This window comes from Chrysochloris asiatica, unplaced genomic scaffold (assembly GCF_000296735.1).
Source record: "Chrysochloris asiatica unplaced genomic scaffold, ChrAsi1.0 scaffold00037, whole genome shotgun sequence".
Classification (NCBI taxonomy): domain Eukaryota; kingdom Metazoa; phylum Chordata; class Mammalia; order Afrosoricida; family Chrysochloridae; genus Chrysochloris; species Chrysochloris asiatica.
The window spans coordinates 16,719,009-16,737,296 of NW_006408555.1; the positions used below are offsets into that span (position 1 = coordinate 16,719,009).

The 18,288-nt window shown below is 42.4% G+C and overlaps 2 protein-coding genes across 2 annotated transcripts in view; both read right to left on the reverse strand.

Moving 5' to 3' along the window:
* LOC102817089 (polyubiquitin-B-like) overlaps positions 1–635 on the reverse strand; it is a 3,951-nt gene extending 3,316 nt beyond the window's left edge. The window contains exon 1 of the mRNA XM_006860250.1: positions 580–635. Within this exon, the coding sequence (XP_006860312.1) occupies positions 580–635 (56 nt within the window). The remainder of the gene's footprint in view (positions 1–579) is intronic.
* Positions 1–18,288, reverse strand: part of HYDIN (HYDIN, axonemal central pair apparatus protein) — a 402,001-nt gene that overhangs the window by 145,750 nt on the left and 237,963 nt on the right. The window contains exons 23-27 of the mRNA XM_006860316.1: positions 15,836–15,976; positions 15,074–15,182; positions 11,128–11,232; positions 10,660–10,869; positions 8,195–8,332 (exon numbers count right to left, since the gene is read on the reverse strand). Coding sequence (XP_006860378.1) covers positions 8,195–8,332; positions 10,660–10,869; positions 11,128–11,232; positions 15,074–15,182; positions 15,836–15,976 — 703 coding nt within the window. The remainder of the gene's footprint in view (positions 1–8,194; positions 8,333–10,659; positions 10,870–11,127; positions 11,233–15,073; positions 15,183–15,835; positions 15,977–18,288) is intronic.

Here is an 18,288-nt window from a genome sequence, read left to right on the forward strand (position 1 = left end):
GGTAGTGAGGTTGGCCCAGGATTGGACATTGTTTCGTTCTGCTGTGCATGGGGTCGCTATGAGTCGGTTCTGACTCGATGGCACCTGACAACAACAATACATCAAAGAAAATTTGTATACGTATCTGGGGGTAGAAATGTCAATGGAAATAATCAATGTACAAGACACTTTAGCTCTGTTGATAAAACTGAATATACCCATAGCACACAGCCCAGCAACATCGCCCTTGGAAATCACCCTAGGGAAATGCTGCTAGTTGTGACCCAGGAAATGTGTACAAGAATATTTATAGCAGGTTTACTGCAAAACAGCAAAAAGTTTGGGGGAAAAAAGAAATGTGCCTTGGTGGAAAATGGAAAATTACTTTCTATATGGAATCTGATTCAGCCATGAAAATGAGTGAACCATAATACGGACAAGTCTTAGAAATCTAATACTGGGTAAAAAAAAAATGCAAATTGTACAAGATTACATTTAGTATGGGGCCATTTGTATAAAGCTGAAGATGAAAGTAAAATCTCACAGAATGACACCTTCAAGAAGACAAACCTGTGCACATGTGTCTGTTTTATTTATCACCTAGTCTCTGGGTCCAGAAAAATGCCTTGTCGTTGTAGGTGCTTTAAAGTTTTCATTGATAAGCTCAAGTTATTTTGCTCCAAAATCCATACATATGTGATAAAGTTGATTTTAAAGAGCAATGGAATGATAAACATTAAATTCAGACTAATGATTTCTGGTTGGAGAGTGGGCAGCAGGGACTTGAGATAGAAAAAGAGCCCACGGGTGGATGCAAGGATCTTACTAATGTTCTAGATTTAAAGATGGTTGGTAGGCTCATGGGTGGCTCATTTTACTATTGTGGTTTATAAATGAAACGTGTTTGTTTATGCAAATATTATATGATACAACTTAAGAAATATGAATAAGGATACAAAGTGTACTCTCCAGTGGTAATCAGGAAACAAAAGGGGAGAGAATCACATGGCTCAAAATGACCAGGAGAGACAAATCAGGGTGGAATGTGACCTGGGGGAAGTGACATCAGTACAAACTCAAGTTACGTGTTGTTGTTATTGTCAGGGCTCACGGTGACCCCAGGCACAACAAATTGGAACACTGCCTGGTCTTGTGCCAGCCTCACAATTGGTTATGTTTGAGCCCATGCTTGCTGCCACTATATCATTCCATCTCATTGGAGGGCTTCCTCTGTTTCACTGACCCTCCACTTTACCAAGCAGAATGTCCCTCCTGACACTAGGTCCAAAGTATGAGAGCCTACAGGGCCACCTGTCTCTCTCTCTATCGTGTCAGATGTTCATATGCTAACAGTACTGCTAGACTTTGTAAACATCTGGTCTCATTGTAAGAATCTGGCTTCATAATAGGAAATCTGGAGTCCTGGTGTAGTATTGTAGGACAAACAAGTGCTGGACTGCTAACCGCAAGGTCTGTGGTTCAAACCCACGAGCCATCTTCATTTCTGAGGAGCCTTCTAACTTCATTTGTAAGGAGCCTTCTAAGACAGATTTGTTTATTCTTCTGGCAGTCCATGGTACTCTCAATATTCTCTCCTAACCCTAGTACAATGAATAAATATCTCAAATCCCAAGTCCATTGCCTGGGACAGTAAAGTGTCACTGTTATGACTCCTACAAAAAGCCATGGCTTAATTCCCTTGCTTTTTTCTGCCTCTGCTCTGTCTGCCTTATATGCTGTCTGTTTCATCGTACAGACTGAGTCTGGTCACATTTCACAAGATATAGAGTTATGTGTGTGAATAAAGGAGCTACAAGTTGGGATCACACTGCAATTGTGCAGTGTTTTAGAGTCTCCAAGATTCAGCTTCACACCTTTGTTCTCTCTTCTATGCACCCCTCCTGAGAGCACTCAATGTTCTTGGGGAAGGGTTGGGTGCCTGGTTTCTTCCTGATTTTGCCACCTGAGCCTTGGTTTTTGCTGATTTTGTTTTGCCCCTTTTTGCTATAATAACTCATTGTTATTAAGTTGCTAAGTAAATCAAGTTGGTTCTGACTCATAGTGACCCTTTATAAGGTTTCTAGGGACCAGCTGGTGTGTCTGAACCACTGACCTTGAGATTAACAGTCCAGTACTGATTCTGTAGCACCACACCAGGACTTCCATAATATTAACCCCAAACCATGGGTAATGTCTCTTTGCTGAGTTCTGGGAACCAATTCTCCTAACGAATCATCAAATCTGGGGGATGGTTTTGAGAGTCCACCGACACAGGATGATTCTGAGGAACAATATATTCTATGAATATTATTTCTTATAAGAATCAAGAAAAGAAATAAAATATCTATTCAGTGTTCTGATGAGTTTTAAGAAGCCACAATACCAAAACCATAGGAGTAGGAAGTCAGAAAGACACAATGACCAACACCAGGACAGAGTCCAAGGGATGACGCATCTCGCCCACTCTGTTCCTTGTCAACACTGAGGACTGTCTGGCTGTGGTTCTCGCCCAGGCTACAAGCACACACACACACACACACTCACTCAAGCAGTAAAGAAAAATGAAGATAACCAAAATCTCTTCACTGTACAGTTGAGTTTGAGAGAGAAAAAATACACCCATGTTAGAAAGAAACAAAGCGGGTACCTAGCCAGTGTGCATAAGTTTAGAGACTTAACTCCAGGGCAAAGGAAGGCACCTAGGAGTTCTGGTGTGGTGCTGAAGGATAAGCACTTGAAATTGCTACCTACAAGTTCAGTAGTTCAAACTTACCAGCTGCTCATCGGAAACCCTATACAGGGTCATTAGGAGTCAGAATGGACTCAACAGCACTTAACAACAACAAACGTATTAATCGTATAGGAATGAAAATGTATAAAAGATTTTTATATACTTGGAAAAAACAATAGGTAGCGAAATGGACAAAGACGTTTATAAATCATGCTTTTGTTGTGAAGTGCTATCAAGCTGGTTCTGACTCATAGTGACCACGTATAGGATTTCCAAGGAGTGGCTGGTGAGCTTGAACTGCTGACCTTGAGATTCAAACCGACCTTGCAGTCCAGCACATTAGCCCACAGGGTCACACCAGGACGCCATATCATGCTTAGCCTTAGAAAAATGAAACAGAAAAAGACAAAAGCCTTATGAATAGAGATTCATGATAACCCATATACTATCGGCCAGAAAACATTATTTTCAAACATTCATTGATATATTGTTGCCGTTGTTAAGTGCCAGAGTTTTGGTTCCGACTCATTTGTTGTATTTAGGTGTCACTGAGTCAATACTGACTCATAGCGATCGTATGCACAACAGAATAAAACACTGCCCAGTCTTGTGCCAACTTCATAATCATTGCTATGCTTGACCCTATTGCTGCTGCTAGTATGCCAATCCATCTTGTTGGTGGTCTTCCTCTTTTTCTTTGATGCTCCACTTTAATAAAATGACATCCTTCGCCAGGGAATGATCCCTCCTGATAATATGTCCGAATTATGAGAGACAAAGTCTGGCCAATCCTGGATCAAGGAGCACTCTGCCTGTACTTCTTCCAACTCAAATTTGTTTGTTCTTTTGGCAGTCCATCGTACTTTTAATACTCTCCTTCAGTATCACAACTCAAATGCATCAATTCTCCTATGATCTCCCTTATTCACTTTCCAACTTTTACATGCATACGAGGCTATTAAAAATCCCATGGTTTGGGTCAGGTGCACCTTAGTCCTCAAACTGACATCTTTGCTCTTCAACACTTTAAAAAAAAAAGTCTTTTGTAGCAGATTTGTCTAATGCAATACGTTGTTTGATTTCTTGACTGCTGCTTCTATGAGTGTTGATTGATCTGAGCAAAACGAAGTCTTTGACAACTTCAATCTTTTTTCCATTTATGTGGATGTTATTATTTGTCCAGTGTGAGGATTTTTGTTTTCTTTACATTGAGATGCAACCCATACCAAAGGCTGTGGTCTTTGATCTTCATCTGTAAGTATTTGAAGTCCTCTTCCCTTTCAGCAAGCAGGGTTGTATCATCTGCATATCGCAGGTTGTTAATGAGTCTTCCTGTAATCCTGATGTCATGTTTTTCTTCACATAATCCAGCTTCTTGTATTATTTGCTCATCATACAGGTTAATTAAGTATGGTGAAAGAATACAGCCCTGGCACATACCTTTCCTAATTTTAAACCATTCAGTGTTCCCTTGTTCTGTTTGTCTTGGTGTATGTACAGGTTCCTCAAGAACACAATTAAGTGTTTGGGAATACTCATTCTCCACAATGTTGTCCACACTTTGTCATGATCCACAAACTCAAAAGGCTTCATGTCATCAATAAAGCACAGATAAACATCTTTCTGGTATTCTTTGCTTTCAGCTAAGATCTAGCTGAAAGCAGCAATGACCTCTCTCATTCCACATCCTCTCCTGAATCTGGCTTGAACCTCTGGTCTCCCTTGTAGGCATATGACTATCATCCCATCACAGATAGCATTGTACTTCAAGAGAGATCTTGAAATGTTCTTTTGACAATGAAAGCAATGCCATTCTTTTTGAATTCGTCATTCCTAGTATAGTCAACAATATGATTCAAAATGGACAATACTAATCCATTTTAGCTTACTAGTGTCTAGGATACCAACCTTTATGCATTCTATTTCATTTTTGACAACTTCCAAATTTTCCTAGATTCATACTGCATAATTTCATGTTCTGATTATTAATGGATGTTTTACAGCTGTTTCTCTTCATTTTCAGTTGTACCTCATCAGCAAATGAAGGTCTGTATTTCCATTCGCGTCATCATGGTCAACTCTACTTTGAGGAGGCAGCTCTTCCCCAGTCGTATTTTGAGTGCCTTCCAATCCGAGGGGCTCATCTCCTGGCGCTCTTTGTCATGTTTCAATGTTCAATATACTGGTTTGATCTGACAGTGTTCTACTGCCATTCATAAGGTTCTCAGTGACTAAATATTTGGAAGTTGTCTGACTCCTCTTCTTCCTAGTCTGTCTTCTTTTGGAAAATCTGTCTACTATGGGTAACCCTACTATGATTTAAAATACCCGTTCGCATATCTTCCAGAATCACAGCAACATGCAAGCCATCACAGTATGACAAACTGACAAAAATGACTATGATTTTGTTGTGGAGGTGGTTGTTTTAACTCATAGTGACCCTCTATAGGGTTTCTGAGGAGCAGCTGGTGAGTTTGAACTGCTGACCTCGTGATTCCCAATGCATCACACACCCTACAGCACCCCACCAAGAGTTCAATATTCATTGATATGAAAGGGCTTTAAAAATTGTGGAACAAATGGAGCTAACAGATAATGAAGTTTCCACAAACTTTTTTTGAAGCTCACATATATTAAAAACCACTATGAAAATGATTGTGTGTCCTTGAGTTGGTTGTGACTCATAGTGACCCTACATAGGGTTTCTGAGGCTGTAAATCTTTATGGGAGCAGAAAGCCTCATGCTTTTCTTTCAGAGCATCGGGTGGACTTGAACTGCTGAACTTACGGTTAGCAGCCCAATGCATAATCCACTATGTCACCAGGACTCCTTAAAAATTACTTTGGTATATAAAACTAATGTTCTCCCATGTAAACTATCATATAATTCACAATAAAACATTAAAAAAAATCACTTTGGTGGTTGGTGGTTAAGTGCCGTCAAGTGGTTTACAACTTATATTTTAATAAATTCATAAATAGGAATTTTGGGGGACACAGCATCTCATCCAAACATTAAAAAAAACACAAAAACTCAACATCACATTTAAAGCTTTTTGTTGTTGTTATTAAGTGCTGTATCCAACTCACAGAGACCCTGTTTGTTATAGGGTTTCTGAGGAGAGGCTGTTGAGTTTGAACCACCAACCTAGCAGTTCAAACTGACCTTGTAGTTTAGTTCATTAATCCACAGTATCACACCAGGACTCCTTAAATAAATAACAACAGCAATGACAAAATTGTAGTCATTTGAAAATTAAAAAGAACAAAGAACATGCCTTTAAATGACTCTTGTGCCAAAGAAGAAATAAAACTACAAGTCTAAGCAATTTAGAAAAGGAGAACAATTATTACTATAGATATTAAAATCGCTAAAATATGCAAAGTTGACTTCTACTTTTTCATCTGTAATATTTTGTTTTCTTTAAAAATTATGGGATGAACCTAAAGGTGTAATCAGACAAATGCATGGTCCTACATTTTTTAAAGTAGACATTTGACTTAGGGAGTTAGAGAAATAAAACTTAAGAGTAAATGTAAAAGAACAGCTAAGACACATTGGATAAAGAAGACCAAAGAAGACCAAAGAAGGGGGTTGACCAAATGGGTATCAAGATGCATTTTAAAGAGACAGCAATTAAAACAGTATATTATTATTATAGGGACAAACTGATCAATGAGACAGAATAAGAAGACTAGAAATAACCTCAAATATATGTGACAATTTTATAGAAAATAGACTCTATTATCCAAGATGATAACAGTTGTTGTTGTTGGATTGTATGATGATAAATAACTATAATTGTATTCTTTGTTTTTTAATTTCCCAATCTTCCCACAAAGATTATGTGTTCTTTTCATGAGAAAATTCAACAAAATGTTCTTTAAAACAGATAAATCAGCATAATCTGAACAAGAAACCGCGTCCTCCATTCACTTCTAAAACCAATTGGGCTTCCTGTGTTTTCACAAATGCTAATGAAAAGCTTCATGTATTCCACATTCTGATTAATAGTGGCTATTTGCAGCTGTTTCTTCTCATGTTGAGTTGTGCACCAACAGCAAATGAAGGATCTGAAAGCTGTGCTCCATCCTTATTAACAACCAGTGATATACAGATGGCACCACCTTGCTTACTGTAAGGGAAGAGGACTTAATCTCTTTACAGATGAAGATCAAAGGCTACAGCCTTCAGTATGGATTGCACCTCAATGTAAAGAAAACAAAAATCCTCACAACTGGACCAATAAACAGCATCATGATAAATGGAGAAAAGATTGAAGTTGTCAAAGACTTCATTTTGTTCGGATCCACAATCAACACTCAAGCAAACAGCAGATAAAAAAGCAAAATTCGGATATTATTAGGTAAATCTGCTGCACAAGGCCTCTTTAAAGCTCTCAAGATCAAAGATGTCATTCTGAGGATTAAGGTACACCTGTTCCAAGTAATGGTATTTTCAACAGCCTCATATGTATGTGAAAGCTGGACAATGACCAAGGAAGCCCATAAGAGAATCGATGGTGTTGGTGAAGATGACTCAAAGTACCATGGACTGCTAGAAGAACAAACAAATCTGTTTTGGAAGAAATACAGTTGGAGTGTTCTTTAGAATGGCGAGGATTCATCTCTTGTGACTTGGACATATTATCAGGAAGGGCCAGTTCCTGGAGAATGACATCATATTTGGTAAAGTAGAGGAAGAATGAAAAAGAGGAAATCCCCTAACAAGATGGACAGACATAACAATTGTGAAGATGACGCAGGACTGGGCAGTGCTTATTTTGTACACAGAGTCGCTATGAGTTGGAACTGACTTGGTGGCACTTGATAACAACAACAGTTGGTGCATACTAGTAGAAGGATGCCTTGGCTTCAAGGGATTACAGGAGAAGTGTGAAGACTTCAGTGGAAAGAAACCATTATTTTATTTCTGAAAAAAAAAAAAAAATCCAACTAGGAAAGAATGTAAATTTCATGAGTGCATAGGATTATGTCTGTGTGGTTCACTGCTCAGCCCTGGTGTGTGGAACACCACCTGACTAATGTAACCCACTGCTGCTGAGTTGACTCTGACTCACACTGACCCCACACGACTCTCCTCAGGGCTTCCAAGGCAAAAATCTTTATGGGTGCAGAATGCCTCATCTTCCTCCCATGGAGTGGCTGGTGGGTTTGAACTGTCATCCTTTCAGTTAGCAGGCCACCACTTAACCCACTGTACCACCAGGACGTCACCTGGCTAATGTAGGCACGCCATAAATCTTGGTTTCATAAGGAAGTGAAGTGACCTGGATCAACTTATTTTTCTGCTCTTGAGTGTTCTTTAGTTTTAATTTAGAAAAAAAAAAGAAATTCACACCATCATCCTGGAAGTGAATATTGCAATCCCAAACACATCTGGGGTGTGGTTTGTAGGTCTGAACTGGGGGCCCACCCATCATTACCAGGTGACCATCAGAGGCAGGCCAGCAGGATACTCACCGAGAGGGGCAGGATGAGCGGCACTCCAGGCAGAAGGCTGTCTGGCGACGCCACGTGGTCAGTGAGGACCTTGAAGTGGAAGCCAACTTTCCCCGTGTTCTTCAGTGTGATTTCGCTCTCTGTGACATGGTCAAACAGCTGGACAGGAGGAGGGGGAACAGGGCAGTGACTGCTCTGTGCCCACACTGACAAGCCCGGCTTTCCTGTCTTGTGGTACAGATATTGGCTGGCCCACATTTCAGTGTCACAGAAAGGTGCTTGTTGGGGCGGAGGAAGTGCTAGACTCTGGAAGCCTGGTTCGGGCCCTAGTTCTTCTAGAAAGGAATTCCGTAACCTCTACAAACTTCAATTTCTTCACCACGAACTGCTATGAGAGAATCTTAAAGTAAGCTTTCTACAACAAGAATCATCGCTTTCTGGAGTCACTCTTTAAGATAAAGATAAGATTTTAAGTCCAGAATGTTCTAGAATGGATTTTTAACATCTAGAAATGGGCATTTCTTGAGGGAAATAAACTAGACATGCAGGATTTTCCTAACAGAATTCAGCATTAGGGGCCAGCAGGCCACTGCCAGGGTTCTTAGGTTAAGCAGGGCAAGGACAAGCACCTTCAAGGAAGATACTCCAAGCTGGGCCAATACCAATTGCCCAGAGAATCCTGGAGATAAGGAGGGAAAGAAAATTCTATTCTGTCTACAAATGGAGAAGACCTCTACAGGTGTGGGGTGGATGAGGGCTGGGGTGTCATCATTAACCTATCAACACACATAGACACACGCAGTCCAGTAATCATAAATGTAGGAGCTGTACAATGGGGGTCCATTCCCTATTAAAGTATGAAAGGAGATATGATCTATTCCTGTTGTCTGTTGTTGGCTTTCCAAGGAGTGGCTGGTGAGTTTTAACTGACAACCTTGCGATACAGTGCCACACCCAAACTACAAGAATACAAAATCTAAATGGAAAGAGAAGATTTACAAATATACAGTTCACTTACAATTTCTGCAAAGCAAACATAAGGAAATCTTGTAAGACTGAGGAATGTAAAGAAAGAAAACCAATAAGGGTGGAATGCGGTTGAGCTATTTCTTACCGTGTGCCTAGGCTTGGGGCTGCCACACTGCAGGATGAGAAGAATAGCATGGGAGAAAGTGTGGAGGCAGGAAGACTGGGATACGTTGGGGGCAGTGGCTAAACCAGCTTGGCTACAATCAAGTTGGCTATATTGGGGGAATTGTGAGGACCAAGGTTTCCTGTGTGAGGAACTCAGTAGGGAGCAGAGTTAGCTGAGGGGCTTCGCTACCCTCCACCAAGCTTGGGAAGGCAGCTCTCAGGGGTGATGGAAATGGAAGCTCAGGATGACTGATGACCTACTCTGACCCAGGCATGGAACTCATCAGGTGCTTTAGTTAAGTAAGCACAGCCACTTGGCGATGTGAGCATTGCCACCCCATTCCCATGAGGGATCCTGACGATCTGCTCAGACAATTTGCCCAAGGTCACTCTGCCAATTGCTAGGAAGTCCAGGGTAGCATCCCACTTCTTCTGGCGATAAAACCATACTCTTTCCTCAATATGATGCAGCTATGATGCTGCTGGGCTTCATTAGTCAGGAGGTTGATAGGATGAACATGCAATTTGGGGAATATTGATCTGACAATGATGTTTAATATGGGTTAGTGGTACAAGGAAGGTAAAAAGGTGTTGTTGTTGTTGTCAAGTACTGTAGGGTTGGTTCCAACCCGTAGCAAACCTGTATAGGGTTTCTGAGGAGCAGCTGGTGAGCTTGAACCGCCGACCTTGCGGTTCAAACCAACTTTGCGTTCCAGCTCATTAACCCACGGCACCACTCCCTCAGAGTGTGGTTTGTAGCATCGGCAGCATCGGCGGCACCTTGGAGTTTATTAGAACCGCACACTCTCAGTTCCCTGCTCCCATCCCAGATTTTCCGAGTCAGAAAATCTTTTAACAAGGTTCTCAGGTGATTTGTGTGTATGCTATAGTTCAAGAAAACTGCTATTGTCATTTAGGCCTGGTTAGGTGAGATCTCGGAATGGGGATGGGAAGGAAAAAATGGATTTAGAGACTCTGGTGGATGAGCTAGCTCACCCTGGGTGCTGTGAAGATGTGGGGAGGGGAAGGACAGAGTGCTATAGAAAATGCCCTGGAGACTATAAACCCAGGAACTGTTGAAAGCAATGTCAAGGTGAGAATGGGCTTCTGGATTGAGAGGGAAGATGCAAATTCTAGCAAAAACTTGCCCAGTTTCAGGAGACAGTGGGAAATGCAAATGAAGATGCAAGGCTGTTGGCAGAGATCAAGGATGGGAGGGAGATTAGGGAATCAAAGACTGGGGTATTGGGGAGACAAGACCAATTTCTTCAGGGGTTCCAGAGGAGAGGCTAGGACTATGGCGGATGTTTCAGGTAAAACAAGAAGCGCTTCCATCTGAGAATGTACAATACCTGTAGTCCATAGTTGATCTCCTTGGTGTCAAAGGAATAGTTGACCAAGGATGCTTCTCCTTTCAGTGTTATTTCATAGGTGGGGCCTCCTTCCACTTCACACAGAGCTGTCGTATGTGCAATGATGTCACAGTGTCCATAGAAGGTGAAAGATATCTGGTGGCTACTGTGTGGCTGCAACACTCCGTAGAGGGGCAAAATGTCAAACACCTGCAGGAGAAGCTGTTCTATAGGAGAGCCGCTGTCAGGGCGAAGGTCCTTCAAAGATTAAAGTCAAGTCCCTTTACAGATTAATTTCTGACTTTACTTAATGTCGCCCTGGAAGATAACGAGCGCAGCACCCTAAAAACATAAGCATTTTTACCTGCTTCTAGTGAAGGTCATGATGGCAATGATGCTGGGCACGAAACCGGTTTCTAACACGGGGCAGGTGCTCAGTACAGAACGTTCCCATGTGGTGTTACTTACCTCTTCTATCCCAAGGGAAAGCATTTCATCGTGTTCGAAGATCCAGAGGGATTCGTGAAACTCCACCTGGCTCTGGCTTCGGCATATTCTTTCTACATTTAATGCCTAGAAACGAGAGGTATGAGAAGCTAGCAAGTGGTATGAAATGGATCTTCAATGTGCTCCTTCTCATCAGAGAGAAAAATGAAGTCTGCTGTATATGATTATAAAACCAGTACTTTTTCTTTCCTAAGGAGGCACCTACAAGAATGTTTAATGCAGCATTATAAAAATTTTGGAAGCAAACCAAATTGGTGTTATTGTTGTTAAGCGACCCTCTGGAGGGTTTCCGAGGAGCAGCTGGTGGGTTTGAACTACCAACCCTGCGGTTATCCTACAGTGCCACACCAGGACTCCAAACCCAATAAGGAGTCACTCTAAACAAAGTGTGTTTGGTGCCTCTCTCCAAGAAGGTTAATGCAATGTTTATTTATGGACCAGGAATGACACTCACAACATTATTATTAAGTGCAAAAAGTAATTCCCATTCATGCAAAGTGATATATGCTTATATATCTGAAAGGAGACCTGGTGGTACTGTGGGTTGGGTGTTGGGCTGTTAAGCACAAGGTTGGCAGTTCAAGCCCACCAGCTGCTCCCTGAGAGAATGATGAGGCTGTCTGACCTTCTTAGAATCCCTAAAGAGCAGTTCTCCTCACTCCCATAGGGCAGCTATGAGTCAGAGTCAACTCGATTGGCTGTGGATTTGGGGTTGGGGTGTATGTGAAAGTTATTGTTAAGTGTCTTTGAGTGGGTTCCTTCTCATAGTGACCCTATATAGGGTTTCCAAGGAGCAGCTGGTGGGTTTGAACCACCTACCTTGTAGTTTGGGCTGCTAACTTCAAGGTCAGCAGTTCAAAATTACCAGTTGTTCTGTGGGAGAAAGATGAGGCTTTCTGCTCCCATAAAGATTTGCAGCCTCAGAAACCCTGTGCAGGGTCACTATGAGTGGGAACCAGCTCCACAGTACTTAACAACGACAACAACACCTTGCAGTTAGCAGTCCCGGAGGACTTATCCTACAGCGCCACATACAGGACTCACAAGGTTGATTGTGTGTAAATTCATTCAGAGATATGCATACGGAAGTAGATGTCTGGGGCTGTTTGCTGAAATTTCATCAGTGGTGGGATGTTGAGGATTTTTTTCTTTCTAGAGATATTTTTGATAAATACCGTGGAAAGTAGAAAAATAAGAACTGACATTTAACAGTCAAGTTTTTATATAGACACACATCTATTCATTCTAAAAAACAAAAACCATGAAACACCCTATGGTTGGTTGGTTATGGGTCATGAAGTCGGTTCTGACTCAAACACCCTATAGAATACTTTAAAGAGAAAAGTATAAACTAATTGTTAGGTTGCATTTGATATATATGTGTACATATATATGGAGCCCTGGTGTGGTGCTGTAAGGTACAAACTGAACTCTAACCACAAAGGTGGCAGTTCAAACCCATTAGCCGTTACTTGGAAATCCTAGACAGGGTCGCTATGAGTCGGAACCAACTCAACGGCACTTAACAACAACAACATATGTATGTATATTGTATCCAGAGTCTTCAGCTGACATTATCACATGAGTGCCTTTTCATGTGACTGCATATGTTTTATCATCATTTAAAAAGCATACACATAGTGCAAAAGGTTAAGTGCTCAGCTGCTAGTGGGAAGGTTGACAGTTTGAACCTACCCAGAAGTGCCGCAAAAGACAGGTGTGGCCTCTGCTTCTGAAAGGTCACAGCCTTAAAAAACCTATCAACTCGTCACACATGAGCTAGACACGAGTGGGGACTGACTCGACAGAAAGTTGTCAAAAACAATGTTTTTAAATAGATAACTAATGTACCAGATACAAATTTAAGTCATTCACAAGGACACATGGTTAAAAAAAATAAGATTCTTACTTCTATTCCTCAAGGAGCTCTGGTAGCGTAGTGGTTACGAATCAGTCTGCGAACCTTAAGGTCAGCGGTTCGAAACTACCAGCCACTCCGCGGGAGAAAGATGAGGCTTTCTACTCCCGTAAAGATTTACACCTTCGGAAACCCTGTACAGGGTCGCTATGGGTCGGAACCGACTCAACGGCACTTAACAACAACAACAACAACTTCTATTCCTCAGTCCTCCAGTTTCTCTCCTTAGACAATCACTGTTACTTATATGTTCTATTTATCCCCTTCACCCAACTAATAATATTTACTGAGAATTTACTGTGAACTAGCTCGGAGTCAGAACTGACTCGATGGCACCTAGTAACAACAACAAAAAAACAGAGTTCTAAATTCTAGAGATGTAACAGTGAAGCACAAACAGGTGAAAAAGACACCACCCTGCTTTCTTGGCACTTAAGTTTCAGAGGCATTTCTGGGCTGCAAACGTACATGTAAATCTATCTCAGAGAGAATTCTGTGGTTTGGAGCCAGTCCCTGGGCCAGACTGTCATCAGCTTCACAGCCTGAATGCGTCCCCTCATCAGTAAAGTTGGGAAAGGAAAACAGGTCCTATTTTGTAGGGCTGTTGGGAGAATTAAAAGAGTTCATGTGAAAACAAAAACGCTTAGGAAAGTGCAAAGCACAGAGAGTAAATGCTAAGTGTGCAGGGTGGTTGTTTGCAGATTTGTATGTATTTTTCCCCCTACACAAATGTTCTGCACCTAGTATTTTTTATTATTAACAGAAATGGCTCCAAATGGGAACACAGAGCACTTTCTCAGTCTTTTAAAGGATTTCACAGTGGTGCAGTGCGAGGATGTAATTTAGTTTATTCAGCCTGTCGCTTACTGGTGGAATTAAGTTATTTCTAGTTTTGCTTACATTTACAAAGTTACAGTGCACAGGATATTTACAGGTCTTTGCACAAACATAAAGGTGTATCTGGAGAATAATTTCCCAGATGGGGAATTGTACATTTCAGATTTTGATGGTGGTTATGTGCTGTGGAGTTGGTTCCGACTCAGAGCGACCCCGCATAAGGTTTCGGAGGCTGTAAATCTTTACGGAAGCAGAAAGTCTCATCTTTCTCATGAGGAACAGCTTGTAGTTTCGAACTGCTGACCTTGAGATTAGCAGCCCATCTTGTAGCCACTACGCTGCCAGAGCTCCTTTAGATTTTGATACACATGGCCAAATGGCATCCCTAGAAGTTATGCCAACTTTATTATACTCTTTATTACCTACAAAGTATGCACATGCCTGTGTAGTCCCTCTCTTTGCCATTACTCAGAGAAGCACTATGTTAAAACATTACATAATGTTCCATCATCATGAACATATAAGAATTTATCTTTCTTTGTTTCTCCTGCCTATTTTTTGGTTGCTCTATCCTCACCACTGGACCAATAAACAACATTCTTATCAACGGAGAAAAGATTGAAGTTGTCAAGGACTTCATTCTTCTTGGATCAACTATCAACACTCATGGAAGCAGCAGTCAAGAGATCAAACGACATATTGCATTAGGCAAATCTGCTGCACAAGACCTTTTTAAAGTGCTGAAGAACAAAGATGTCAGCTTGAGGACTAAGGTGTGCCTGCCTGATCCAAGCTATGGTATTTTGAATAACCTCATATGCATGTGAAAGCTGGACAGTTAATAAGGAAGACCTTGTAGAAGAATTGATGCTTTTGAGTTATGGTGTTGGAGGAGAATATTGAAAGTGCCATGGACTGCCAAAAGAAGCAATAGATCTGTTTTGGAAGAAGTGCAGCCAGAGTGCTCCTTGGAGGCCAAGATGGCTAAAACAAACAGTGCCACTGAGTTGATTCCAGCTGATAGTGACATTGTACAGGGTTTGGCTGGCGTGTTTGAACTGATGACCCTGTGGTTCATAGTCCAGTGCCTATCCTACAGTGTCACTAGAGCTCCTTTGTTTTCTGTGGAGACCTCTTGAATTGCCAACTTACCCCAGGAAAAGGGCTTTGTAATACTGGAGTAACCATGGTAGCAGGGGCCAGCTGAGCTTTCTTGTGTTGTCTTTCATAGTCTCCATCATCTTCAACCTCCAGGATGGTCCTGGGAGTTTAATGAAAGGCAGAGAATCCCTCCATCAGCCACCATCACAACAGTCTCCGGTCTTCCCACCCTAATCCCCTTCAGTACTCCCCAAGGAATAAGGGAAAGTTCTCTTTCAAGGGATGCTTTTCTTCAAAGGCCAGATGGTTAGTGCTCGGTTACCCCTTACCTGCCCCAATAAGCAGTCAAAAACTTCTAGGTTGCTGAGTTGGTTGATTGTCCCAAGGGCCCAGCTCTTCCTCCCTGTCCTCTTAAGCCCGTGGTTGACTTACAGAAAGTCCTGGTGTTCATTATTGTTTCATCATCTACTGAAGCATTTTATCAGGAGCATAGAATGTTTGGCATATTGTCTCATCCTAGCTCTTCTTGACCTGACCCTGAGCACAGACTTCAGGCAGATGGAGTGGGTGATGGGAGAGGAAGGATTCAGGCCCTTCAAGACTCAGTAGGCTCTGACTTCCTGAGAACAGAGATGATGGTCCTCTCTGGGTACCCCAGATGCCTGACCTAGGACCTGACGCATTAAAACTACTCATTAAACTGGTGACCAGTGAATGGTTGAAGGATGAGTACTGAGAATGTAAGTCAGTGTAGAGAAAAGCTGTCAAAACTAACCAAACCAAGCCCCACTCTGGCTTTGCATCTGCACTTACTTAACAAAGTCACTTAAATCCATCTCAGAGGAATCCAGTGCAGCTGTGACCACCGGTGAGCTTGCAGACACTGAGGTTGCAGGGACGGACTCCACCTGGGACAGAGGGGCACTGTAGAGCTTCTTGGGCCATGGCACAAACCTGCACAGGGCACAGGACACAGGCACACATGAGCTTTTGCCAGTCAGTGTCTGGGTGTGCTCTCTGTTTCTCAGGCCAAGCTCCGAAGTCCGGACAGGCTTAGAAGGTTGTGCCGTACACCTTCCTTTGGAAAAAGTGAGGTTTCACTTTTTCCTAGAAAGTTTCCTGACCACCTGTCTCCTGTTTGGGTCTGGTGTCTCTCTTCTGAACACCCCACAGCCCCAGTAACCTCCCCCCCCCCCCCCCCCCGCCACAATTTTCCCCCTCTCTGCAGGACTTGGAGCAACCTGAGAACTGGCATTGTGGTATGGAATGAACACTCTGGCTTGTTTAAGAATGACGGTGTCCCTGGGGATCCTGTCCCACATAATCAGTGACCAGGGCCAGGAGTCGAGTGAGACAAGTGAGGCACTCGCCTCCGAAAATGGTGAGTGGGTCCTAGGTGCATCTCTTGCCTCACCTGAGTCCTGGCCCTGCCAGTGAACTGTGCCCCACTCCAGCTCTCTGATACAAGGACAGCTGGTGTTGAAGCTACGTGCTTAGAGAAGCCTTGGGACATCACAGAGGTCAAAGGGAGGGTTGCCCTATTCTTCCTGTTCCCCTTCAGGGCATCAAGTGGCTTTGATAGAACTCTCCTCCCCTGCCACCCCCAAACACTCAGGCTTAGTTTCAAACTACATACAGAGGCAGTCCCTGGATTATGAACAAGTTATCTAAGTCTGTCTAAGTCCATTATGTATCGAAGTCAGAACAGTTACATACAGTTGCTGTATACATATATATTATATATATAATATAAGTTATATATATAACATCAAATGTTCATTATATAGAATATAATGTACCTTTTTACACATAAAAAATTTAAAAAATACTTCCAGATATACTGAAACATCTTTAACGTATTGATACCGTAATAATAATAATGTTTTGATGCACATGGCAAAGTGGAACCCATTTGTTATTTCGAACCACTGTTGTTAAGTGCTGTGGAGTTGGCTCCAACTCATAGTGACCCTGTGTAGGGTTTCCATTGTATGTAATTTGAATTGTTCATAGGCTGTATGGGATTGGTTCACAATATTTGGGCTAAGCTACACATTCATAACCTGGGGACTACCTGGATTCATTCTAGCCCAGGTGCACTCTAGTTTTTCACACAGGTTCAGAGGAAATGCCATCCCTTATATGACGTTTCCATTATATGTCGCATCTTCCTCACAGAAGAACTCTGCCCTCCCTCTGAGGTTCACAGCATTTCATCCGTTCTTCTTTTAGGATCCTATTCACTCTCTACAATTCCCTAAACTTCAGGCCTTCCACTACCACCTTCATGATTCTTGCCATATTAAGTATCACCTAATGTGTATCGATTTTCCTGGAGTTCTAGTGTGGCACTGTAGGATAAGCACTGGACTGTTAATCACAAGGTTCAAACCTACCAGTAGCTCCTTGGAAACCCTATGCAGGCTCACTATGAGTTGGAACCACCTTGACGGCACTTAACAATGACAACATGGGTAGGAAGGATTCCTGGTGTGACACTGTAGGAGCAGTAGCAGACTGCTAACCACAAGGTTGGTGGTTCAAACCCACCAGCTGCAACCTGAAAGCCTTCTATAGAGTCACTACAAGTCAGAACCAACTCGACGACACTTTAACAACAAATAACAATATGGGTAGGAAAGGAGCCGTGTTGAAGCAATGGTTAAAACAGCTAACCTAAAGGTCAGAGGCTTGAACTCATGAGCTCCTGTGTGGGAGAAAAATGTCTCAGTCTGCTTCCATAAAGATTCACAACCTAGAAACCCCTATGGGAGCAGGTCCACTCTGTTGTGCAGGGTTGCTAAGAGTAGGAATCAACTTGACAGAAGTGGGTTTGTTTGGGCTTTGGTTTGGGTGGACAGGAATGGCAACATGACAGCTTAAGACAGGAGCTGATAATTACTATGGGGTTTTCGCTGCAGTCTTACCAGGTCAGGCCTGTGAAAATCAGCAGGGAAAACAAAACCTGAGCACTTATGAAACCACCCCAGGTCCGCAGAGAAGGCTGGGGAGGCTGTCAGATCGCTACCCCACATAACAGCACTTTCTCATCCAAAATTTGCACCCCCTGGGATACTGGGCCTGATGAGGTAAGCAGCAGGTGGGGAAATCTGTAAACATGCAGGCTGTGCACAGCTGCATACCTGAGGAAAAACAACACCTTCGTTTGACAAGGATAACTGACCCATTGGGAAGTAAGAGGTGTCTGGAAACGGAGGAGCAGCTAAGAGCCCTCTCTGCTAACAGGGGGAGTCACGGGGGGGGGG